The sequence below is a fragment of the Polistes fuscatus genome, unplaced genomic scaffold (genome assembly GCF_010416935.1).
Source record: "Polistes fuscatus isolate 324 unplaced genomic scaffold, CU_Pfus_HIC Scaffold6, whole genome shotgun sequence".
Lineage (NCBI taxonomy): Eukaryota > Metazoa > Arthropoda > Insecta > Hymenoptera > Vespidae > Polistes > Polistes fuscatus.
Window position 1 is genome coordinate 3,786,693 of NW_025113140.1, and position 24,683 is coordinate 3,811,375.

The 24,683-nt window shown below is 32.3% G+C and overlaps 4 protein-coding genes and 1 long non-coding RNA gene across 7 annotated transcripts; 2 read left to right on the top strand and 3 right to left on the bottom strand.

Annotated features, from left to right (window-relative positions):
• Positions 1 to 6: 6 nt before the first annotated feature.
• LOC122522824 (b(0,+)-type amino acid transporter 1-like) lies at positions 7 to 7,213 on the top strand. Its single transcript, XM_043644117.1, is given in 6 exon segments — positions 7 to 160; positions 4,895 to 5,135; positions 5,137 to 6,019; positions 6,108 to 6,321; positions 6,408 to 6,713; positions 6,860 to 7,213. Coding segments are annotated over 6 exon segments (1,734 nt in total). The 5' UTR covers positions 7 to 135; the 3' UTR covers positions 6,925 to 7,213.
• On the bottom strand, positions 7,084 to 7,986 carry LOC122522825 (uncharacterized protein C1orf131). 2 transcript variants are annotated; one of them, XM_043644119.1, is made up of 2 exons: positions 7,899 to 7,986; positions 7,084 to 7,775 (listed from the first exon to the last, which is right to left on the bottom strand). In XM_043644119.1, exon 2 carries the CDS (start codon positions 7,752 to 7,754, stop codon positions 7,227 to 7,229), a length of 528 nt encoding a protein of 175 aa, XP_043500054.1. In that variant the 5' UTR covers positions 7,755 to 7,775; positions 7,899 to 7,986; the 3' UTR covers positions 7,084 to 7,226. The 2 variants fall into 2 exon arrangements, with proteins under 2 accessions (XP_043500054.1, XP_043500053.1); XM_043644118.1 differs by having other exon boundaries at positions 7,868 to 7,960.
• On the bottom strand, positions 7,900 to 12,344 carry LOC122522823 (WD repeat-containing protein 3). The gene is made up of 13 exons (XM_043644116.1): positions 11,781 to 12,344; positions 11,502 to 11,699; positions 11,260 to 11,421; positions 10,970 to 11,178; positions 10,752 to 10,887; positions 10,452 to 10,642; positions 10,179 to 10,374; positions 9,864 to 10,091; positions 9,524 to 9,793; positions 9,166 to 9,408; positions 8,917 to 9,080; positions 8,626 to 8,848; positions 7,900 to 8,552 (listed from the first exon to the last, which is right to left on the bottom strand). Exons 1-13 carry the CDS (start codon positions 12,171 to 12,173, stop codon positions 8,388 to 8,390), a joined length of 2,778 nt encoding a protein of 925 aa, XP_043500051.1. The 5' UTR covers positions 12,174 to 12,344; the 3' UTR covers positions 7,900 to 8,387.
• Positions 12,345 to 13,628: 1,284 nt separating this feature from the next.
• On the bottom strand, positions 13,629 to 16,254 carry LOC122523150 (trichohyalin-like). Of its 2 annotated transcripts, XM_043644772.1 has the most exons (3): positions 15,668 to 16,253; positions 14,180 to 15,423; positions 13,629 to 13,752 (listed from the first exon to the last, which is right to left on the bottom strand). In XM_043644772.1, exons 2-3 carry the CDS (start codon positions 15,418 to 15,420, stop codon positions 13,719 to 13,721), a joined length of 1,275 nt encoding a protein of 424 aa, XP_043500707.1. In that variant the 5' UTR covers positions 15,421 to 15,423; positions 15,668 to 16,253; the 3' UTR covers positions 13,629 to 13,718. The 2 variants fall into 2 exon arrangements, with proteins under 2 accessions (XP_043500707.1, XP_043500706.1); XM_043644771.1 differs by lacking the exon at positions 13,629 to 13,752 and having other exon boundaries at positions 13,759 to 15,423; positions 15,668 to 16,254.
• Positions 16,255 to 16,838: 584 nt separating this feature from the next.
• Positions 16,839 to 18,908, top strand: LOC122523151. The gene is made up of 3 exons (XR_006305260.1): positions 16,839 to 16,928; positions 17,154 to 18,000; positions 18,142 to 18,908. It is a non-coding gene; the product is annotated as an uncharacterized LOC122523151 (long non-coding RNA).
• Positions 18,909 to 24,683: the final 5,775 nt, after the last annotated feature.

Consider the following 24,683-nt stretch of genomic DNA (forward strand, 5'->3'; position numbering starts at 1 on the left):
TGAAATTTTAGAAGGCATTGACATCGGTAGCAAAGCGGGGGTGGCAAAGGACCAACTGGTTGCACCGAAAAGTCGGCGTAGTGTCATGAGAGGCGGTCTGACGGTCCGCCCTTTTAATCGGTCCCTCCTGAAGTCATGCATGTCGCGCCCTTCAAACGAGGTAAGCATAGACCCTTATGCCCGCCCACTTCTTCTAAACTAACAACTCTTACACCTATATTCGTTTCTCTTACCGTTCCACCACCCTTTGTGGTTCATCTTGACTGGTCAATGAGACATGAATGAATCTGGAAGAGATTCGCGCGCTTTTCTTTCTTTTTTTTGTAACTTTTACCAGGTCACTAGCATTTCATTTGATCAATTTTATGCGAAATTTCACCTACGAAAGGCTACCTTTCTGTTTAATCGCTATTATACGTATTCCTATTTCCAACTTTTTTCTTTCTTTTTTTTCTTCTTATCTTTCTTTAATTATTCGCAAGATTTATTGATGGGTTTTTCTTGTTGCTTTTTTTTCTCGTGTAAGGAGTATTTATGATGTAACGTTTCGTTTTTTTAATCGTCATTCTAAGAAAAACGTTTATGGGTCGTTATGTAGAAATAATTTGTGTTTGGTCATCGGACGTTTAAAACCACGTGTGTGCCAAGATTCATTGTTGGAGCCATCCACTTCCTATTAGCTTGCCTTGGCAAGCTAATTATAATTGTTGTAGGTAACACGCCGGGAATCTATTGTTATTGTCCTCGATGTTGCATGTATTTGAAAACAAATTTATGATTTCTCGTTAAATTTCTTCCGAAGATCTCTATAACAATAAGTCTTATAGAATTATATATGAAAAATCGTAAAATAATCGGAATATTTTTTTTTTGAAAAGTTTCAATTAAACGGAATTAGATTATTTATATTTAGGGCGCGAAATTCAAATGTAATTAGGAAAAATAATAATAATAAATTAAGTCGCAATAACAATCGACGTGTATGACGCATTGAATCGATCAATCAAGTGTTATCGGAAAAAAATTAATTGCTTTTTTTCTTCTTTCTTTTTTTCTTTTTTTTCTTTTTTATAGTAAAAAACGAATATATTTAAATTTCGTTGATCTATTATCCCGAAACTAGTCTCGGGAAAAGCTTATTATGTAATGTGTGCAAGCACTGTGCACTAAAACTTACGACGATTGCGTCATAGCATGAAACCAGAAACTCGTACTTCTGGAACGCGCAGAACGCGGTGGCAACGTTTCGAAAATATCTCCTCCATCGGTCTTTCTATCTTCTACCTAACTTTCTTCATTTTTACTTTTTGAATATCTCAGAATAGAGAGCAACATTTTTCGACCATGATTATATTGCGTGTGATATTTAATACGATCTAACAGCGACAATAAAAAATATCTTATATCAATAGGAAAAAGAAAAGAAAAAAAAATAAGAAAAATAGGAAGCAATCGATAAACAAAGATTAGATATCGTTTTTCACTAACAATAAGCGAATGATGATCTCGACGAGTCCTTAAAAGCTTCTTCAGATTAAAGATATATAGCGCGTGAATTGTGCTACAAATAGATCGGACGAATCTTCGATGTATGTATATAAACTGATCGAAGAGGCTTCGACCTATCGTTTAAGCTGATTATTCTTTACACGCGAAACGATATGCTGGTCATTCTCATCAACAAAGACATTCCAGTCTGTTTAAGTATTTCTACGAAGACTTGTTTCACGTTTTACGTCTTAAGGCAGCTTTATGCGTGTCACTTTTAATATCACGAACGATTATCGCGCTAATATTTTCATTTCTTTGACATTTTCTTCTTTTCAATTATCGATTATTTTATTTTATGTCAGTGTCACATTGTATATAAAGATTAGATATATACTATTACGATGAAAGCTGACGCAATAATGAGTTAATTTTTTCATAGAAAAGAAGATATGAATATAAGGAAAACAAAATCTCTTATTTCCTTTTTCGAGAATGCACTCGCTTGTTAATGTGCAAATTTAATTCGCGTTTATTTGATTTTCAAGGTTGTACTAGGCGTGACCGAATAGAAACAATACGATGAATTCTAAAGAATAAGAGAGATCATATCTCGTAATTGTTTTTTTATTTTTATGTCCTATTTCAACCTTGCTCTACTAAAAGTATATAACATTTTCTTTCCGTCGATGTTGCATTTGGTAGGAGAGATCCTCGCGAGGCACCGAGAATTAACTGCAATTGATTCATTGATATGATTTTGTGACAATGAGTTTTAATGGAATTTAGAGACGCCTGTACGTCTTTTCATCCACATATATGTATATATTATCATTTCTTCTCTTCGTTTATAACAATTATCATTTAACTCGTTGTCGCATCGTATTAGAATTTAAAGTTCTATCATTCAATTAACTACTTTTATAGCGTGACTGATCATGTTACCATATATAACTATATTTTAGCGCGCTTAATTCATTCGAAAAAAGTGACGTGTCGTTACGCGTATCGTTAAATTGTTTAACAAATATCGTAATTATTGTCGTCAATGTTCTAAGTATATAAACAATTTCTCTTTTATTTTTTGTTTGTTTAAACTCATGTCCTTGCACAGATAAAATTATCTTTTTTTTTGTCAGTAAACGCTACATTCGATAGAAACATGGTCGTAATATTGACTAGACGCTTAGCCTTCTACCTTTAAAAACGCGGAAAAGTATAGTTCTTGACTCTATTTCTAGTCTATTTCTTGTTAAAACATAAATAAGGAAGAATATATGTATATTTTCTACTAGGTTGCTTTTACGTTGGGTAAATTATCGAACGGAATGATGCGTTGAAACGATCTATAGTAAAAACTTGGCGAATAGATAGTTCCCCGTGTGTATAAAATACGTCTAATGGATGATCAACTTTCTTCCCGAGTTTGTTTAGATACACCGGGGATATAATCTGCATGTGTATAAAATATGTGTATATAAAATGATATCTTTTTTATCTTCCTCCTTACGATCGACTCCGAGTTAAGAAAGTGTTCGTTTATTAATCTGTACCTGAATATCTTATATTAGAAAGATAAATATTACTTAAATTACTTTTGAATCGATGGTTTAATGACATTTCGTGATGAAATTTTAAAAGCGGTAGAAACGTATTCATTTAAAATCTGTCGACTATAACATAATGCATATGTTCGAATAAAGATACGACATTTTATTTTTATATTTTGTAATTTTATATCTATAGAAATTCTAATCGATGATCGATTATATTCATATTTTAATTTATATGATTTAACGTATAAATTGTAAAATAAAAAGAGAAATTTAAAAAAGAATGCCAAGTATTGTCGTTGATTTGATTTCAGTTTACTTAGAGCTTCGTGGGTGTCTTGTCAATTATCTCAATATCATATATTCGTTTTGAACAACACTTTCTTCATATGTGGCCTCCGATAAAGAATTCTCTTTGATGAATGATTGATCAATAAATCAATACGTCACAGTCGATAAATGTACACCTTAACATGTTTTGCTTAAAATATTTTTATGCTAATTATATTATATTATTTATACTAATTATTTATACTAATTATAACATAAATTATAATATATGTTATATATTATAATAGTATAATTATAAATTGTACAAATTATATTTAATTATTAAGAAATATTTACATATATATTTTTAACAATATCAGTTTTATAAACATTTCTTTCCGCTCGAAAAATTGGTGCGAAAAAATATCTTCAAAGTATATATATATATATATATATATCGTAATTTTTTTTTTTATTGGTCTCGTAATCATTGGTCGAGAAAGCGAACGAGATAGTCTCGCAAGTTGTGAATTTTGGCAGTTGGCCATACGAACTATAATGGTTGCGACGTCTATTCGATGACAATAAATATAATAACATATATCTTGTCACGTGCTGCAAAAACGCAAATATACGCACCATTTAATGTTCCCTCTCAATTTTGAAGAAATGTTACCTCGACCAGTCGGTGAAGGGATGCGACACAAAACGGCCACGTTATTTGACGAGTACCTCCGAGTTTCGAGTAATTTATTATAAAAACAATATTATTATTATTATTATTATTATTATTATTATTATTTATTCAGTGATTCTGATTCGGCTATAATTATCAGAGTTATTGTTGGTAATAACGTTCAAACAGATGTTTTATGTGATTGTTTTATATAATTAAACAACACGTGTAAATATATATATATATCACTCGTGACACCTGTTAAGAAAAATGTATTGTGTTCGCCAATTAACATTCCAACGTTTTTTTCGAAGTAATCTTTTGATAAATCTTTGGTTCAAAGGATTCATTCAATAAAGAATAATTACATTATCTTTCGGTTGGTGGTTTGATACACTATGCAAAATACCTAATCTTATTTCAAGACAAAGTAGCATTATACGTTGTAATAGAAATTATGCATGAAGTTTGATCACGTAGCTCATCCGTGGTGACTCTAAACTTAGGAAAGCATCTAGCTGGAACGTAATGTTTTCGCGTTTCATTTAATACGTTATTTTTCGTATAAAGGAATCACTAGTAAAGTTCGGGATTTGAGTGTAATTTTGTTATGTAATCTATTTTCGTTGTATACGTGTACATATACGTGTAGTATATATGTATATGCATTTATAGTAATATCGTATAGACCAATTAGAAAATTCTTTTTCAATATTTTCACGATTTTCATTTCGAATTAACAAAATTTGAAAAATAATAAGAAGAAAATAATAGATCATATTGTGCTTAAACATATGTTATAGAGGTCGGAATTGTTTAGAATTAAAAATAATTGAAAATAAAGATAAAGATAAGAATTGATACTGATGAAAAGTGGAAAGGTAAAATAGAAAATTGTATATTCCAGCTACCGTTGGACATGACCCGCAGACGAACAACGGCAGTCAGGCACAGCAACAACAGCAACAACTTCAATGGTTGGGAAGTCCAGGTGAAACGACGATCGTATCAAGGGCTGCTCGGAGTAACAACAGCAACGGTGGTAGCGGTAGTGGGTGGGAAGGGATTAAATCATCGTCGTTACCGCAACATCAACAACAACAACAATTGCGGAGGCACCAAGAAGAGCAACAAGGCGAATCTGGAGGGTGGGGGGGACGAAGACGGGGGTGGAGGGAGCGGAGGGTTGGAGGGGACGGACCCAGAGGCGAACCACGCTGTTCACCTCAAGAGACGGGTGGGACTCGTCAGTGGGGTGGCTTTAATCGTTGGCACCATGATCGGATCAGGGATATTCGTTTCGCCATCGGGCCTTCTAGTTCGAACTGGCAGCGTCGGAATTAGCTTTTTCGTATGGACGGCCTGTGGGCTTTTGAGCTTGTGCGGTGCACTCGCTTACGCAGAGCTTGGCACGATGAACACCAGCAGCGGCGCCGAATACGCTTATTTCATGGACGCCTTTGGTGCACCACCGGCTTTCCTTTTCTCCTGGGTATCCACCCTGGTATTGAAACCATCGCAAATGGCGATAATCTGCCTCTCCTTCGCCCAATACGTCGTTGAAGCTTTCGTAGCGGACTGCGATCCCCCCGATGAGGTGGTCAAGCTGGTCGCCCTCCTTGCGATCGTTCTCATACTTCTGGTGAATTGTTACAGCGTTAATCTGGCAACCGGAGTACAAAATGCTTTCACCGCAGCGAAACTTATTGCTATACTTGTAGTTATCGTCGGCGGTGCGTACAAGTTGATACAGGGAAACACGCAACACCTGAAAGGAGCCTTAGATACCATGGACGGTAGTAACATCAACTTCGGTAGACTCGCTACCGCTTTTTATACGGGTCTATGGGCCTACGACGGCTGGAATAATTTGAATTACGTTACGGAGGAAATCAAGGACCCATCTAAGAATCTACCGAGGTCTATTATGATCGGGATACCTCTCGTTACGCTTTGTTACGCGCTGATTAATGTTTCTTATTTGGCGGTCATGTCGCCTACTGAAATGATCGAAAGCGAGGCTGTTGCTGTGGTAAGATGCACAACTATTTGTCGCTCTAATACTTTTTTATCATTTTTACTAATTATTTACAAATTTTATTCGTTTTTTCCTTTTGCAGACATTTGGTAATCGGATACTCGGCGTAATGGCATGGCTTATGCCTTTATCGGTTGCTATAAGCACTTTCGGTTCTGCAAACGGAACTCTTTTCGCGGCAGGTAGACTTTGTTTTGCTGCATCTAGAGAAGGACACTTGCTCGATTGCTTGAGTTATGTACATGTGCGCCGTTTTACGCCTGCGCCAGGCCTTATATTTCATTCTATCGTTGCAGGTATAATAACGATACATCATAAAAATCAGTATTACGAATACTAAGAACCAAATACAATTTCGCATATGCTAATCCGATTTGTGCAGGTGCAATGGTCGTTTCTGGAAATATAGATTCCTTAATTGATTTCTTTTCCTTTACCGCTTGGATTTTCTATGGTGGATCGATGTTAGCTTTGTTGGTGATGAGAAGAACTAGACCAAATCATCCAAGACCTTACAAATGTCCTTTGATTATACCCGCACTTGTACTTGTAATCTCTGCGTACCTGATAGTGGCTCCCATTATCGACAAGCCTCAAATCGAGTACTTATATGCAACCGGATTTATTTTCGCAGGCATGTTTGTTTATCTTCCCTTCGTGAAATATGGATATGTGCCGAAATTTATGGGTAAGTTAATCATTTTTTTATAACTGTATTTTTATTTATCTATCCTATAAGATGAAATATTTTTGCATATACATATTGACAAATAAATAATAATATTTTTATTGTTAAATTAAAATTATCCTATTTATTATTATTTATTATTTCAGAAGGAATAAATGCTTTTCTTCAAATGTTACTAGAGGTGGCACCGACCGCAGCTGCTTTCGATTGATTCCAATATAAAACATCGAAAATGGTTTTTTAAAGATCTTATCATTCCACTATGGCATATTTAAAATGTACATGTGAGAATATATTTTTAATGTAACTACAGAAAACAAAAATACCGTTTTATCGATGATCGAAGTTTACTTGGGTTTATCCAAGAACATACATAAAAATATTATTTTATTACTCGTTATTCTTCTTACATAATATACAATATATAGAGGACGTTGTTAGGCATAGTTGATTGATGTTGTAATGACAACGATGAGTTAACAAAAGATATTTTAAATGTTTATGGTTATAAATCTATTTCTTATTTTTAACAAGTGCATCTTTGTGCACTTTTCCATACATTCCTAAAATACCCGAATTTTTCTTTAACTTGTTCCTGCTTTTATGTTTTATCAAACTTTTATTAAGTCCTGATATCGGTTCTTTGTTTTTACGTTTAGCTTCTTTTTTCCTTTTATCTTTCAAAACTTTATAATTTAAACTTGGATTTTTGGGAGGTTTTGCACCCAATTTTATAGCCAGTTCAACTTTAGCTTCTTTAGCCTTTGAACTTTTAAAACCAGATATACCAAACTTGATGACATCGTACCTAGCTCTCTTCATTTCTAATTCTTGTTGCTTTTTACGATCTAACTGTGAATTAGCTTTTTTATCAGATAACTTGTCATCATTGCCAATCTTTACGTTTACTTTATCTTGTTCATTAATATCGTTCGACGATTTCGATGCTTTCTTTTTGGGAGCTGAATAAGTAACCGAGACAAACTCTTCAACTGCATTTTTTATTTGTCTCGAAGCTCTGGTTTGTATAAAATCTTCCATTATGATTTATTTATAAGATTTCTTAAAACGAAAAATATAGGTTAAGAACGTATACCGTGTTTATTAATAGCACATTTAACTTTTAGGTTATATAATTATAAACGAGTATTAACCTTTTATTTTATCGTAAAAGATAATTAATACCTTTTTCTAACTTAAAAGAAACATTATTTTATTTTAATTCCTATTCAAAAACAGGAATTTCATACACAATACGATCACCACGTTGATGTTAAAAAATCAACTAAAGCATGTCGCGCCACGTGATGGTGTTAACTAACACCTAGCGATCGAACTTTGTACTAAAATTTGAAACATCAACGCCACCAACCATTAAAAATGCAATTACATTAAGATAATTTAAATAAAATCTAAGAAATAAACATTAATTATTACTAGATATATACATTGTTATACATTGTATATACATTGTTTTTCTTATTTTAACACTGAGATCCGGCACGTGTAATCGAGATTTTTTCGTATTATTCTGAAATTCAGAAATTGGACCCATTTGAGTGGACTATAATCGAACGGATACTGGCATAATGTCATCGGCTATTGATGATCGATTTGCAGACGACACTATTTTAGTGTCTTCTCAACTGCATAGTATTATTGTTTATAATTATATTATAAAGTCATAATTGCTCTTTTTAAGGCTTTCTCCTTATTTTTTCTAATTTTATTTCTATGTTCCTTCTTTGCAGTTGCATCTTTAAAGAATTGCACACCTTCTTTTTCTTCTAGTTGACGTTTTACTTGCAACATGCAATGTAAATTAAATCCAACAGTATCCTGAAAATATATTATCTTTGTTTTGATCACCATTTAATATTTTCATAATTATGTACAAAAAATATATTATTACCCTTAACGTAGATATCTTTTCAAAAATAATTGGTTTTATAGTTTCTAATGTCAATAAAAGATTTTGGTTGGACGTGATGGGTCCATGATGAGCTTGTATTAAAAAAACAGTCAATTTAGTTAATAATTCTGTGTGAAAATTGCTTTTCAATAATCTTGGAATCATTTGTAAAATTTCACAGGCAGTAGCAAATGGAAGTAGCAATAAAGTTTCTTCTAGATCACTAAAATAAATATTTTGATTTAATAGATCGCTATTAAAATTAATTCTATTAAGCAATCACAATCTTACCTTGCTCTAACGCGTTTTATAATTTCTAAGAATAAGTCTTCACTTGTTTTACAATTATAAGCTTGCATCAATGGTGGTAATTCTACTACATTAGAATCTTTAGCTCTAGATAATACTTCATCATAAGCTTTTACCACTTCTAAGCATTCTAATATTAATTCTGCCTATATAAAAAAATGAATAATTTACAATATAATAACAATCCAAATGATAGACTATCTTTTCAAGATATAATTAATCCTTCCGTACCCCTTTCTCGCTGTTCACGGTTTTTCTTGAAGGTAATATTTGGGATTTTTGTCCTTGTACAGCAGACATTTCTCCAGTAATTAATTCATTCTCTGCGCGTTCTCTTTCTTCTTCCTCTTCATCTTCTAGTACTAAAGGTTCAGCAGTTTTTTCATATAATCTCACTACTTTATCTGATCCACAAGATACAACATAAGCACCATTTGGTGATACTGCACAATTCCAAGCTTCACCAGCGTGTCCCTATTAAAAAATATTTATATATATATATATGTATATAAGTTTTGTTATAATTTATTTGTTATATTTATTTTCTAATTTATGTATATGAACTTTGATTATTTATGAAATATATTACTTGTAAAGTCGCGATTTTTTTATATATGTCAGCATCCCATTGTTTAACTTTACCATCTTTTCCACAAGTAAAAAAATAATGAGTATTGGGAACGAATGCGAGTCCTGTCACGGAATTATCGTGTACAAATATTGATTTATGACAATTTCCATGATCCAAACCCCAAATTTTAACGTTACGATCAGAAGAACCTGTTGCTATAAGAGTAGAATCGCTGGATATATCCATGCATAAAACTGGTTGGCTATGACCATAAAGTGATATGAAAAACTGGAATCAATTATGTAAATATATTATCTTATTAAATATTAGTGTCATTAATATTTTCGTTATTAATTACCCTAAATGTATCCAGAAAGAATATTTTTACAGTAAGATCCAATAAAGACACTGCAAGAAATTGATTATTCTGACTTATCCTTACACACAATATACAATCCTCTAGTTTAAGAGTTCTTGCATGTGTCACAGATAAAATTTGAGCACCTGTTGCACTATCAAAATCATCCATAATAAAAAAATTCCAAAAATTTACAATTTTATCATCACCGCCACTTACAACTCCTTTCTATATATAAAATTAATATTTAATTGAATTATCTTTACAAGAAAATATAAATGGTCTTTTGTTATTATTATTATTATTATAATTTACCAGATCCGGGCATAAAATAACACTCCTAAGAGACGCCTCATGCGCTGGTACACTTTCTAAAATTTCACCTGATGCCATATCAACGATAAGCATTGGACCAAATTTTAATCCTACTATCAAATATCGGTCACCAGGTACAAAAGTTGCTGTTAAAGCTGGTCCACATTCTATAGTACGTACACAAGCTAAAGAAGATCTATAAATATATGCAATAAATAAATTTATTTAAAATTAAAGTATGCATAAAATAATACTATATATAAAAAATAGTACCTATTCCACAATTTAATAGAATCACCACTTGCTGTGGCGAAGGCTAGATTATCAGAACTGAAACATACAACTTTAACATCTGTGTGATGTCCATGAGCTTTTATAGAACGTAAACATTTTACTTCTGCTTCTTTTTCTTCTATTAGTAAAGAATATAAATCAAGAGAGTTATTATCGACTCCAATGCAAATCTACAACAAACATATGATATAATTAGTAATTTTTTATAATAATAAAAGAGAGTAGAGAAAGCCTATATAAAATATTAAATTATTATATAATATTAATTATAAAACTAACCCTTAGTTCTCCTCCTTTACCCATAACCATATCTAATCCTTTAACTTTATGAGATACTTTGATTTGGGGTAAGCGTTTGATTTCATCCCTTAAAGTTACTGCATTAAGAAATTGAGTATTTGTGTCATCTGTATTTCTGCAGAAATATAAATGATTTTTATTATTTTTAATTTAATAAACCTATTAATATGTTTATTTGTCAATTTTCATAAACATACTCAGATGCCTTCTTTATTTTTCTTTTCAGTCTTTTTGACATATTTTCTTTTACTTTATTTTCTTGTAAGAAATGAAATAATTCTACTATATTGTTTATTCCGTAACAAGCAAGTATTGTTTCCGATGGATCAACTTCAAGAGAAACAACTCTTCCTCTAGAACTTCTTAAAATACTTCCAATACAACTACATCTTAAAGGATGTTTTTGCTATAAAGTTTTTAATAAAAATGTTAAATTACATATTCATATAGAAATTCATTTTTACACAAAAAATGTACTTAGACATACCATATCTGTGGTTTCGTCTTCATTGATATTCAAAGCATCTAAATTAATATCACATTCAGTTATTTCTTTATCAATGAAAAACAATTTCCATAGACGTAATTCATTATCACGACATCCAGTAATTAAATATTGATTATTTTTTGTTAATGCAAGACTCCAGACCTAAATGGTGATAATAAAAAAAATATTTATATATATTTATTACCAATATTACAAAAAAAATTTAATCAATATATATATACCTCTGATCCATGACCTACGAGAGTTCGAAAGTTATGTTCTGTATCTAAATCCCAAAATTTTACTAAAGTGTCTTTGCTGCTACTAATAACTATATTTTGTTTAGACATAAAAATAACTTTAGTCACGATATCTTTATGTCCTTTCAACCGACATATTCCTGTCTCTGCTACTACATCCCAGATAATTATGTCTGTATCCTGAAAAAGAGAAAAAATATATTAAAGAATATCAATATCCACGAAATAGATATAATATATTATTTTCTTCTCTAATGTTACCTTGGATCCGGATGCTAATCTATGGCCTAAAGTATCATATGATAAAGTTGTTATTTCAGAACGATGTCCAACAAATATACTAACATCCTGTCCAGATTTAAGATCAAATATTTTAATAACCCCATCCTCATAACCAGCAGCAATATATTGCTTGTTTGGCGAACCAGCTAAACGTGTGACTATTGTTTTTTCTCCGGTTAAAACTTGTACTTTCTCGTTTACTTTTAAATCCCAAATAATAATATGTTCGCATGCTCCTGTTGCTACGAATCTACCTTCTTGTCCTTCTAATTCCACAAAAATCACGTTGCACCGGGAACTTGCTATTATATTTACGTTACCGGATGGAACATATCTTAGATATTGTTTTGTCAAGCCCATTTTCACATTCATTTTGACTGTTTTAAGTATAAATACTGATTATTTATCAATTTATAATTTATATGCGTATAAATAAGAAATGCAACAAGTGCTGATTTATTAATTCGTGTTTGTAATAAGTTTTAACTTTTGAGGTTATGCACATACCAATAACTCTATATAAATGACACTTACAACCATCTATAGGAGAATATATTGGAACTAACTAACTAACTGCAGGTTTACCAACTTTACTTTTATTTTTTTCAAAGTGCGCATGCGCGTAACATATAACCTCTTCATGACGTTTTTTGATTTTTAATTAATAAGTAATTAAATAATTAATTAATAAAGTTAAAAGTTATGTATTTTAAATAAACATTTTGTTAGCACTTTAGCACACTTATTCATTTTTTTCTGCTGTGGCCAACCACGTTGCTTTACTGAGAAAAAAATTTTCAAATATTTAATTATCAATAACTAATTAAATAATAAATAAAATTTTTTAAAACATATGGATTTCGAATTAGCAAATAGCTAGCAATTAAATGTATATCTTCATTTTTCTTAGTTCTGGTGGTCGTATGTCAACTTTTTTACGCTTATATTTACATAGATTATATGGATATAGTTATGTAGATTATAGATTTTGAAATAAATAATTAAATTAAAACGAACAATATATAATAATTAAAATATATAAAATATGTAGAGTATGCGAGTTGATCCAACTGTAAATTGCATCTAGCTAAAAATTAGCTACAATTTTGAGCTAATAGATAATGGCATAAGAAAGATAATGATATACTAATTGTAAGATGGTGAAAATAAGATTTCTGTTTCATATAGACATAAACAATTTTTATGATACACTCATTTAAGATAAATTATTGATTAATACAAATTGATATATTAGTACATTTTTAATAATAATATTATATAGCATTAAATAATTTATATCAAGGAATAAAAAGGCAAAAAGAATAACAAATAGATTTCTACTTAAACTTTTTTATTTATTATAAATGGATTGTAAAAAGTACATAATGTTTATGTGTATCCGTACACCATTGACAAACTTTTTGCAGAATTATAGATTAATATTAACGCAGATATATGATAAAAAGCATTGATAATAATTAAATGATCTGGATAAATAATATTGAACAAAAGGCACTGGCAAGAATAATTTGTTTTTAATTATTTACAATATATATTTTAACAAACATTTATTATAAAGCAGTATCTAATTTATATTTTAATCAACATATTTTTGGATGCATGATATGTGTCGCTTAAGATTAAAAATTATATAATTTATTGTTCAATTCATCAATAACATTTAGAAATTAATAAAAATTTTATGAAGGCCAAAAGACAACAATAGTATCTTTTTCACATATTCATTTAAAATTCTTTGACACACACATTCGTAAATATTTTAATGTTTAATTTGGAAGCTCAATATATTTACATAAATTAACAAAGCTTGAAAATTGAAAATCATAATTTATATTAAATTATATAATATTTACATTCTATAAAATATTATTACTAATAAGTCTTGTACAGTCATTTCTAGTTTGGTAGATCAGTGATAATACTGTTCCAACTGAAATGGATTAAAATACTCTTTAATGTAAGCAAAACATAAGAAAACAGTCTGATAACTATTTTTTAAAATGGCGTGAGAAGTATGGAAAAAGCACATTTATTCCAGTTATTATTTGTCTACAATAGTTTTTAATTTATTTGGTCAGTAAAAAGTAATATAGAGAATATATGTTTATCCACTATTTTGTGGACGTGATTCAAATATTTGGTCTCCAATATGTACAGGCTGAGCTAGTGTATTTTGAAACCACATCATCCAGTTACTAAGATAATGACCTCCTATTTGATTATCTGGATTGTTTTTTATCTGTGCATTGTTTAACTCTTCAAAATTACGAACAGTTTGAAGTTCTGTAAAACCGCTGTTTACCGAATGATTTCCATGCATTCTTACCTCTCTTTTTCTAAGAGCATCTTTTACTAACCTTCGTCTACGCTCCTCTTCAGTTTCTACTGCAGATCTTGTGAATCTTATTTCTCGAGCTCTTAAAGCATCTTTGCGTAGTCTTTCCTTCCTTTCTTCCTCTGTCTCCTTTGCATATTGATTTAATCTAGCCTCTCTTCTTTTGGCTGATTCTCTGTTTAATCTTTCTCTGCGTTGTTCTGGGGATTCACTGGCATATAAAGAGAGACGCTTAATTCTTCTTCTTTCTGCCTCTCTGTCTAATCGTTTTCTTCTATCATCCGGTGTTTCGTTATACAATCTATATTGCCTTTTTCTTGCTGCCTCAGCATCAAGCCGTTTTCTTCTTTGTTCTGGAGTTTCGTAATACATTCTCATTTCTCGTCTTTTGGCAGCTTCTCTTGCAAGTCTTTGTATTCTTTGCTCCTCACTTTCATTTTCATATAACTTTCTTCGTTTTTCTCTCATGCATTCAGCTTTTTTCCTTAATCTTTCTTCGTAATCATTTATTGTCGATGACTTTAATTTTGTTCTTTTCTTGCTTGTATTGTATTTCTTAGTTTCTTCTTTTGTCAAACTACCACTGTGGTCTAATGTTTGATCCTTACAAATAGCTATCGGTGTTATTGTAGCTTCGATGTCAGTGGGAATTTGTACTTCTTGTTTATCGTTCTTTAAAACTTTTAATCGTAGATTTGCATCACTGTTTACATCACATAACCATTCTGTCATATAAATTCCATCGGAATTAGATTTATGTCCTGATTGTTTATTTTCTTTTTTTATATCTAGACTCAAGCTTTCTAAAAATTGATTAGACGTAGCAACGGTCGAGATATTATAATTTGTTTCTGTATCTTCCGATTGGGATTCAAAAACTTCAGAAGGCTGGTTAATCTGCTTTTTAATTTGATCATTTGTAGCATCAGAATCTAATGTATCCAGACAAATAGAGTCTGTTAGAATGCTACCAATATTACAAGCTTCGCTAGATTGCATAGCATCTGTATTAGAATTGGGAGATTCTATATTTTTCCTATCTTCCCAGTTATTATCATTATCTATATTAAACTCTCTTCGTTTATAATCTTTCTCGTAACATTTGCTTTCTTTTATTTCAATAGAACAAAAATGCTGTGCTGCAGCAATAATTTCAACATCATTAAAGTCTGTTTCGCATTCATCATTCTCTTCCTTGACATATACAGAAATAAAGTCAATGGGACGATTTGTTATCTGTACATCTGTTTCACTAATTTCCATATCCTAAATAAATACAAAAATGTAACTTAACTAATATTAAAAATAAATAAGCTCTAATTATATATATATGTATATATATACATCTTTATGTGTAAGACTTTAGAATATTAGAAATCAAGTATTTCATCCTTATAAATACAATGGAAAATTATATAAAATGAATTACAACAAGACTATATAATATAATTTTATATAAAATGAAATTAATATATACATATTTTATTGGATACAAAAGATAATGCGTTACCTGCTTATCGTCTGCTTGTAAAAGCTGATTTCAGGATAATATCGGGGTTAGTATGGATAGGTTCATTTTTATAGTTTGTAACAGTATTTATAGCATTTTAAATCTTTCAATTTTACCTCCTGTACATCCTAATGCTAATCGCATTGTGTGAATATGGTTCTTTATCGCATTCACATTTAATCAATAAATATTAGTCCGAATTCATTTGTACTCCTTAAGCACATACAAGCAGTACTTCATTTTGAAAATGGTAGGCGTATCATCGTGTCTGTTATGTTTTTACGAACTTGTATGTAGTTATAATAACGTGTATAGTTGCAGTGTTAGCATAGTAAAATCGCAAGTTAAGTTTAAATATTTCGTCTAATGCATGATTTTAAAAATCTAATTTTTTATGTTTTACCCCCGAAAATGGTGAACTTTTCAATACGTTAATCGTATTTATGCCTCAATATATGAAATAATTAATGACGTAACGCGATCGTAACAATAAACGTTTCAATAGAAAGCACTTGAACAGTTTTTAGAAGTCGGAGTATATCACATTTTTAATAAAAGTTTTGTGTGTGTAGGTAATCCAGCTTGCAGGTATCTATTAATCGATTATTGGATTTTCAGTGTCATCTAGTGGAGAAATATATGAATTAATGTTAGAAGCGACTGTCGATATTTGTATCGCAACATTTTTTTTTATTAATTTTTTATATTTTACCTATATAAATACGTATATATAAGCTAAATGGTTTACAATTATTTAGTATTTACTACTCAAGAAAACACATGTAGATGTATGATTTAATTCTTATGTATTATATTATATATCGTGCATAATGTGCATGTAAGTGTACTTACTTTTTTATACATGCGTATGCGAACGTTACTTATTGAAAATGCGCTAATACAATTAGTTTAGGTACTTTCCCATTAGATGGCGAAATATTCGATTATCGAAATATGCAAGTATTTATTTCAAACTGTATCTAATTGTAAGTTCGCGCATTTTAGACATATTTTAAGTTTAAATTGGTTTAATTGTAGTGTTAAATAAATATAAGTTATTTACATTGAATCTCGATTTAATAATTGATTGCATATGTAAGTACACTTCATATACTTTACATGAAACTATATGTATACCAAATTTTATATCTACTAATTAAAACTTTTCTAGGTTCATAACAGTTAACATCGCGATAAACCAGATAGAAAGAAAGTTAAATTTAAGAAGGATTCTGAAAAAAGATTTGAGATTACTCTAAAGGTTGGTTATTAATTTAATATTTAAGAATTACTTTTTTTTCTGTCTTTCTCGTATTATACGAGGAATCGCGTTTTTTAAAACTGTAGTCGTTATATATCTTTGATGTGTTATAAGAATTAACATTGTAAGACTTAACTTGCATTACACAGGAATCTACTGTGCCTGATCAGAATTCATCATTCTTCATCATCATTCATCAGAGTTCATCTAATGTATAATTTTTAGGTAAAGCGACTTTTGGGGATAAAGCGTATATCAAAAGATAAGAATGTATATTGATAATGCGAAAAGTGTGAATCTTTTCGTTATATCTAAAGCAGTTCAGTGTGAAGGATTTCACGAGTTGAAGTCCCACGAAAAATAATGGAAAGAATCCGGATCGTCGCGGAGGCACGACTTGATGTATGATAGCTTCAGAAATGGCTGTCGGCGCGAGACCACGTTCCGATAAATCTCCCGGTTTTTTTTAAACTTGTGGACGGTCTTGTCGTTCACGTATAAACGTATCGTTTTAATAAATATTTATAACGAGATATGGGGAAGGGACGGGGACCAATTGGAACCGAAGTTTTACTACTACTACTGGTGATGGTAGTGTAGCGTAAACGTTGTTGTCGTTGTTGATCGGAATCATCACCACTAGTGATCCACCATCGATGAACTCCAACTCCCATGAACTGAAAGTTTCTCCTCCAACGATAATAAAGATATCCATTATATATCCGGTCGGAGTTTGCCCAAGCGAACGTTTTCTTATATATCGATCTTCGTGTTTTCGTTTCTTTCCTTCTTGTCCTTCAACGATCACTCTCCCTTTAACCATCTAGTGAATACGAAACGGTTGGTGATCTTTGTCTTCGAAACTCGCGCCGTTGCGATTGATTGTTTTTTATTTTTCTTTTTTTTTCATTTTTTCGTCAATATACTCTTTCTTTTCCAAGATGATCAGTTTATTCTCTCTATGATTGACGCGATCATCGATACGTAATTCTTCTTCTTAGGTACCTTTTTTTCTACTTCGTTCAGAGATCCAAGAATCCGTTGGAAATGTAATTCAATGTAAATTGAAGACGTAAGTAATTGGTATTGAGCATATACGTGGCGTAAATACACGTCTATACGACTATTTCGAAAAAGTTATTTGACGAAAGAGGTGTAATAAATTGTACGTCTCGATGCCATAATAATTCTTTTTTATAAACGTTATTTTCAGAGAGACAGGAATTTCAGACATGCAATAATTATTTTACCAATGGTAGTACGTTTACTCCTCAAAGGAATTTCGTTAATTTAATAGAGAGGAGCAAGCAGAAAGACGTGTCATAAGAAGGATATATGTGTTATATACTGTAAGAGTTTAACATGGAAACGACTGTCGACATACAATCCGATTTGGTTCGCGAACTCTCGACGAGGTATCATTGATGTCGATTACGATGCAGTCGATCGCCTCACCGAGAATGTTTTCTTATGCTGGGTGTCCCCGGACGACGAGGTCCATCCCCCTTTATTGGATTTAGTCTCTTAATGATTTTGTCAAGCCACAGAGGGAGAAAAGAACCTGCCAACGTTCTCTCGTACCTGGTTCTGCGTTCGGATTTGGCGCTATGACCGTCGTTGACTTAGTTGGCGCGGGAATCCTCGTAAATTATGAACATCTGCGCGACGCAATGAATCACCGCCGATACGTTTCATTTCTCATCTTCTTTCAGTAGATAATAGGAATCTTGTGAAAGGGGTAAACACGAGTAGCGATATCGAACAAGATTTTATACATACGTTATTGTATATAGTTTTGTAGTGTGCATATATTAAAATTGTATTAAAGAGATTAGAAGGAAAACTCTTTAGGAGTTTTCAAATGAATGTGAATCTTTTAAATGGGGGAAGCTAGTTTACTGAAAGTACTAATATTTTAAATAGTATCTATAAATAAGTAAATATCTAAATTAATTGTTCTCACGCTTTATACGATTAGAATAGGGATTCCAAATATATATTCTTCAATAAGAAAATATAAATGAGATGCATCTCGAGTTTAAATTTACTTACGTTATCTTCAAAATACAATAACATGACTAGTTAACTCATTATCTTAATTAAAAGGATTAGAAGTTTTTAATATACAATGATACAGTTTTCTCGGCATTATATAATACAATAGCGTGATAAATTGAAATATATCGCAAATAAGATTTTCACTCTTTTTTCGCATTCGAATGAAATTCTAATAGTTCCAAGAAGGACCATCTTCGATCATACATCATTAATTATCGACACGATGCATAACGATTTACCTTTTTCTCGATCCACGGACTGCCGAAAGCGTACGTTCGGGCAACGAGTGGTGTGGGACTCTGACCACTCTTTGACCGACGTCAACTCTAAATGGAAATGTCTTAATTATCAGAGCACGTAGTAGCCGTGCGCGCGCGCCACGAGCAAAAACAAACCCCGTCGTTCGTCGTCCCGGTTCGCGATTATCGAACATCGACCGCAATGCGCCGTAACACGGGAGAAACGGAGAAAGAGAACGAATGGACAAACGATCATCTTTAAATCGGATCTTGCTTTCGCATTCTCTTACTCCGAATTTGGGTTCCTTGAAATAATACTTAAAAAAAAAAAGATCGAACGATTTTGTAAATTTAGTTTGTCCAAATGAATAAATGTTTTAAAATATTTAGGACATCATATGAGGTTATTATTCCTGTGATTCTTTATAGATTATTATTTCAGTAATAGGATTATGAAATATAATTGTTATTTAAAATAATGAAAGACAATTTTTGTTTATTTTACTTTGATAACTCGAGCGAGTTTATAAATTATCATAAACGCAATATGTTATTTTTTATTTTATATAAAACAATATGGAAAGAAATTTAGAAATATATTTTGTATTATTTTGCGTGTATTAACAATAGGAGATTGATACTCTTTCAAGCATCTATCATTAAAGTATACTATTTACAATGCTTTAAAAACTCAATGTTAACTGTTACGAATTTTATCATTATAATTAGACTACAGAAGTCGTTGTTTAATGAAAGTAATTCAGATTTTAAGTAATCTTCGAAGACAGTAAAAATGTCGAGGTCTCTTATGCGTTTTTGTCTCTGACTTATAAGTCGCGTGCACGTCGTGACATCGGCTCATCTGAATTTCTAACAACGCTAATCTCGGTAGTTGGTAAAATTCAGTGATTAGGAGAAGGCACCTAGCGTGAGCCAAAAGTGAGATTGAATAGAACGCGGGACAGGAGAAATACTGTCGTGCCGTTGAAAAGAATTTCAAGAAAAGAAGTGTCGGACCTGATCGTCGCACGTCCTCACTTTTTGTTTTCCGCTTAAATTATTTACTTCCTTTTTCGAGACGAGCTCTCAGCACGTTTTCTTTTATACAGTTTGCTCTTTCTCACTGGGGCACAATACCCATGATATTAGAAGGTAATAACAGCGGGTTTCTTCGTCACGATGAAGTTCTCTCTCTTCTATGTTTGCTACACCCTATTTTCGTTTCTTCAACTTTGATCGCACATTGTTCTTCTTTTTCCCCTTCCCTCTTCCTCTCTTCTTAGTTGATTCCTTCTTTTTACCCCTTTTCGAGCGTCTGGACTGCGGTTTCGGCCTATTCTTCTTCTTCTGTTACTGTTTAATAAACTCTACCACGGTTGTTCAACCGATAATTTTCAATACGCACGAGCGCCGAATTTCTATAATTTTCGGTTTCTCTACATGTGTATACCTATATTCTATTTAATTTAACGCCAGTGATACATAAATGTGAGCCATTATTATTATCTTTATTCATTATGAATTGGTGTATTGTTGACAAAATGTTGAAGAAAATTATAGGTTTAAATATAATATCTTTTTTGCGAAAATGGAAGAATTGAGAAGATTAAATTTTTCAACAATTGATTACGATTAATTATGCAAATCTTATGATAAATATTTATTTTATCTTTAAACGTGAATGAAAAATGTTTTACGAACTGATCATCGGTTTAGGTATGATTTTTGATTGTAAAACTTGAACATGTTTGTGTCTAGTCTTAATTTATCCTACTTCTATTTCAAATGCAAGCAATCGAAGTGCTTACGACGAGAAAGACGTGTTAGAGAAAGGATGATTATTTGTTTCGGGTGTGATCACATAACTCGAAATACCTTCTCGAAGATTCCACGCGAACCTAAGGTAGACATACATACATACCTACCGTTCTCCAAATTATGTGGTCAAGCCAACAACGCTATATTGTAGCAACAGAATCGTGTCTCCTTATACTCTTCTTTTTCACTGGCAATATTATACCAAGGATACTTCAATGATCTTCAACCAATTTCTTCTTTTTTTTCAATTCTTTCAGTTCTTTTTTCTCAATTTATATAGATAAATTTATTATATTATATATATTTATACACATATACACACACACATACACACATATATGGTATATATATACGTATAAATATGTAGGGTACTAATTTTGAAGATTTTTTCTATTATCTTATACACTTTTAACGACACATACAATATCGTAGCTGAAATCAAAGTGGTAATTAGGCGAACGCGTCGCTACATTTCAATTTCTCACCCTAGCATCGATGACGATGCAAAAAGGCACGAGCCACACGAGCGTCGATGTACGAGACACGAGAAGAGGAGATCCGGTTCGAGTATCGAGAGAAAAAGAAAGAGAATGATAAACGAAGAAGGAAATAAAGAAAGAGAGAGAGAGAGAGGGAGGGAGGGGGAGAGAGAGCAAAAGTGAAAGAAACATTTTTCTTCGATAAGAGTTCTAAAGCTTATCGTCAATATTCCTTAGCTGTTAACTTTTCCGAATGGTTTTGGAATTTTAATTGCTCGTTAAAAAGGACGACCTTCATTTTTTCCTACTTCCCATCGAATGAGATTTTCCCGTCGAATAACGCCAAGGTTATTCCAATAGCGGAGCATATACCCTTTCTTTCTCTTTCTAACATGCATGATGTGCACACTAACACGTATAAATACACATACGTAGAATGCATCCTATCGTGGAATCCGCGAGTGGCGCTGACCGGCCTCCGCAAGAAGATAATACGCCCTCCGAACATTTCAGATTCCAACCGTACCGAAGAATAAGATTCCCTCTTCGCGGCTGCCTTTCCCTCTCTCTTTTTATCTCACTCACTCACTTTCGTTCCCCGTTTACTTTATCTCTCTTTCTCTTTTCTTCCTTTCCTCGCAGCCCTTGGGTTCCTTCACTTGAGGGATAATTATGTTCGAGACCCTTATTCGATCCTCTCCGTAAACGTATCGAATTCTCCGTTTTATCGTCCCTTCTACCCTCTTCTTTCTCCTTCTCCTCCTCCTCCTCCTTCTTCCCTCTCCCTCCCTCTCCCCCTATCCCACCCTTTCCTCTTTCTTTCTCTCTTATCTCTTTTTCTTTTGCTTACTCGTTCTAATCACACCAACATCGACTTTACTTTTCTGCGAATTATCTTTTTCATACGGGATTACTTCTCAATAAGAACATTCTGACAGAACTTAGTAAAATATATATGGGTCTTTTTTACTATCTTATTGATAATATTGAACTGTAGTAACATATATTAGTCGAATTTTGTCTAATTTATTATACTACAACTATACGTAGATACGTTATTTCGTCCGAATAAAATAAGAAAACAAAAACGTGACACGAATTTATATTACAACCCTAATAGAGAACAATAATTGTTATAAATGATATTTGTAAAATAATATTTATATAAATTATAAGTTACTATTTGATGTAATGTGTATTATCATTTATTAGAAAATTATTCGAAATAAATACGTGTATCGTCAAAATAATATTTCTATTTGAAATATTATATATATATATTTGGCTCGGCAATCCGATCGGGTTTTTTTTTTCAATTCCTTTGGGAAAGGGGTGGTGGTATAGGCCACTCGACAATTACATCGGAGAACAATTACAGGTTGGCACGTCCACGCAGTGCCATCCTCGCTTTTTCTTGCACTGAGATTCCGAGCGAACGAACGAACGAACGAACGAACGTGCAGAAGAGAACTCTTTTTGAGAACACAACGATTCGAGTTCTACGTTCCAGGGAACGTTTATCAAAAATCAGAAGAAGAGTCCGTCCATCCGTCCGTCAGTCCGTCAGTCCGTTTTGGTTACATCAAATAAAAATTTGCTTGTTAAACCGTTAGTTACGATTATTCTTGGAATAGTAATACATTTTACGAACGCAAGAAAGAAAAACATCAAGAGAAAGACATCGAGAAATGCGTGTCCAGTGAATAGAAAAAGAATGAAATAAAGAAGAGACAAAAAGGGATAAAGAGGATCCGGTAAATGCAGTCTTGCCATGAGATTGCGTTGACGTAGTTATAATTCGATGGGAAACAGCAATAAAGAAATGATTACGGCGCGTAATCGGCCATCATTTTCCCGGAAAGATGAAATTCCAGTGCGTGAACTATTTCTTGTGATATTTTGTATTTATCTACGATTTGTGACACGATTAAACGAATAAATTCACAATTATTTATTAACAAACGCGTTAGATTCTACATTAATCAATATACGATGACTTCCATTAAGAGATTTCTTACTTTTATTCGAATAAAACAACTTGAAACAACTTGGCGCGAAAATGAGAGTGCAATGAAACCTCGAGCTTTAATGGCGGAGCCAGCGATTTGCTTAAAAAGAAAAGGAAACAAAAAAAAAATAAAAAAAAGATTAAAGGAATAAAAAGAAAAAGAAGTAGAAGAAGAAGAACAACAACAACACGTACACAAAAAGTAATCTCCCCCAAAAAAAGAAGTTAAACAAACCATACACTATTTCGCAAACAACAAATCAAGTCGACACCTTACGGCGGCCCGGTAATCAGCTAATTCCCGATAACAACTTAATTCGGGCCTCCGTGGGCCCGATCAAACAAAGTATAACCACTTAATTCACCTAATAAGCGGTGTTGCAAGCGAGGGATACGGCAATCCACTATGGTGGTGCGAAACTCCTGACATGGCTTTACAAATACGTTGGCGTAGCTGTCTCGTAGTATATATGTATATATATCTGTCTATATCGATCATACTCGATCGATTCCTACGGTCATTAGAGGGTAATGATCATTACCGTACACGGCATATGCGCCCTATCGAAACAACTAAATTCGTGTTATTTTGCTTCTACATATGTCTTCTAAAGTCGTTTTGCAATAATCGAGTATTATCATTATTTTTCTTCAAACGAATTCTAACGCGAATAGTCAATATTTACCCAAAGAGTACTATACGTTATTTCTTATATTTCAAATTATAATTATTGTTTATAATAAATATCAATTTATTTTCCGTAGTTCCGAAAATTTCTAAAATCGGGTGTTGGAAAAATCGAACGAAATTCATAAGAACCTTATACCGATTCCGTAGACTCCAGAAGAGAGTAGTAACGAGTCGAGATGGTTGTGCATCGTTCGCGGTGCCACTTCAAAGCGGGAATCCCGCGCAATCAGTCCCTCCTATCCTCTGCTACTCGCTTGAAAAACCGAGCGAGGTGCCGCGTCTCCTCTTCACTCTGTTTCTCTCTCTCTTTCTCTCTTTTCTCTCATTCTCTCTCTCACACACACACACACACTCTGCTACCTTTCGCAGCCACCGTTACAACCTTCTTGCTTTGCCTTTTCCCTTTGAGATCAGCGAGTACTTTCACAACTCTAGCACCTATCTTCCTCTCTCTCTCTCTCT

Excerpts from the sequence above, each read along its gene's own strand:
- LOC122522823 (XM_043644116.1), bottom strand. The coding sequence starts at position 12,173 with ATGAATGTGAAAATGGGCTTGACAAAACAATATCTAAGATATGTTCCA. Across the intron at positions 10,888-10,969 it reads AAAATAAAGAAGGCATCTGA|AAATACAGATGACACAAATA; the intron begins GTATGTTTATGA and ends ATATTTCTGCAG. Across the intron at positions 9,409-9,523 it reads AAAAAATCGCGACTTTACAA|GGACACGCTGGTGAAGCTTG; the intron begins GTAATATATTTC and ends ATTTTTTAATAG.
- LOC122523150 (XM_043644771.1), bottom strand. The coding sequence starts at position 15,420 with ATGGAAATTAGTGAAACAGATGTACAGATAACAAATCGTCCCATTGAC.
- LOC122522825 (XM_043644119.1), bottom strand. The coding sequence starts at position 7,754 with ATGGAAGATTTTATACAAACCAGAGCTTCGAGACAAATAAAAAATGCA.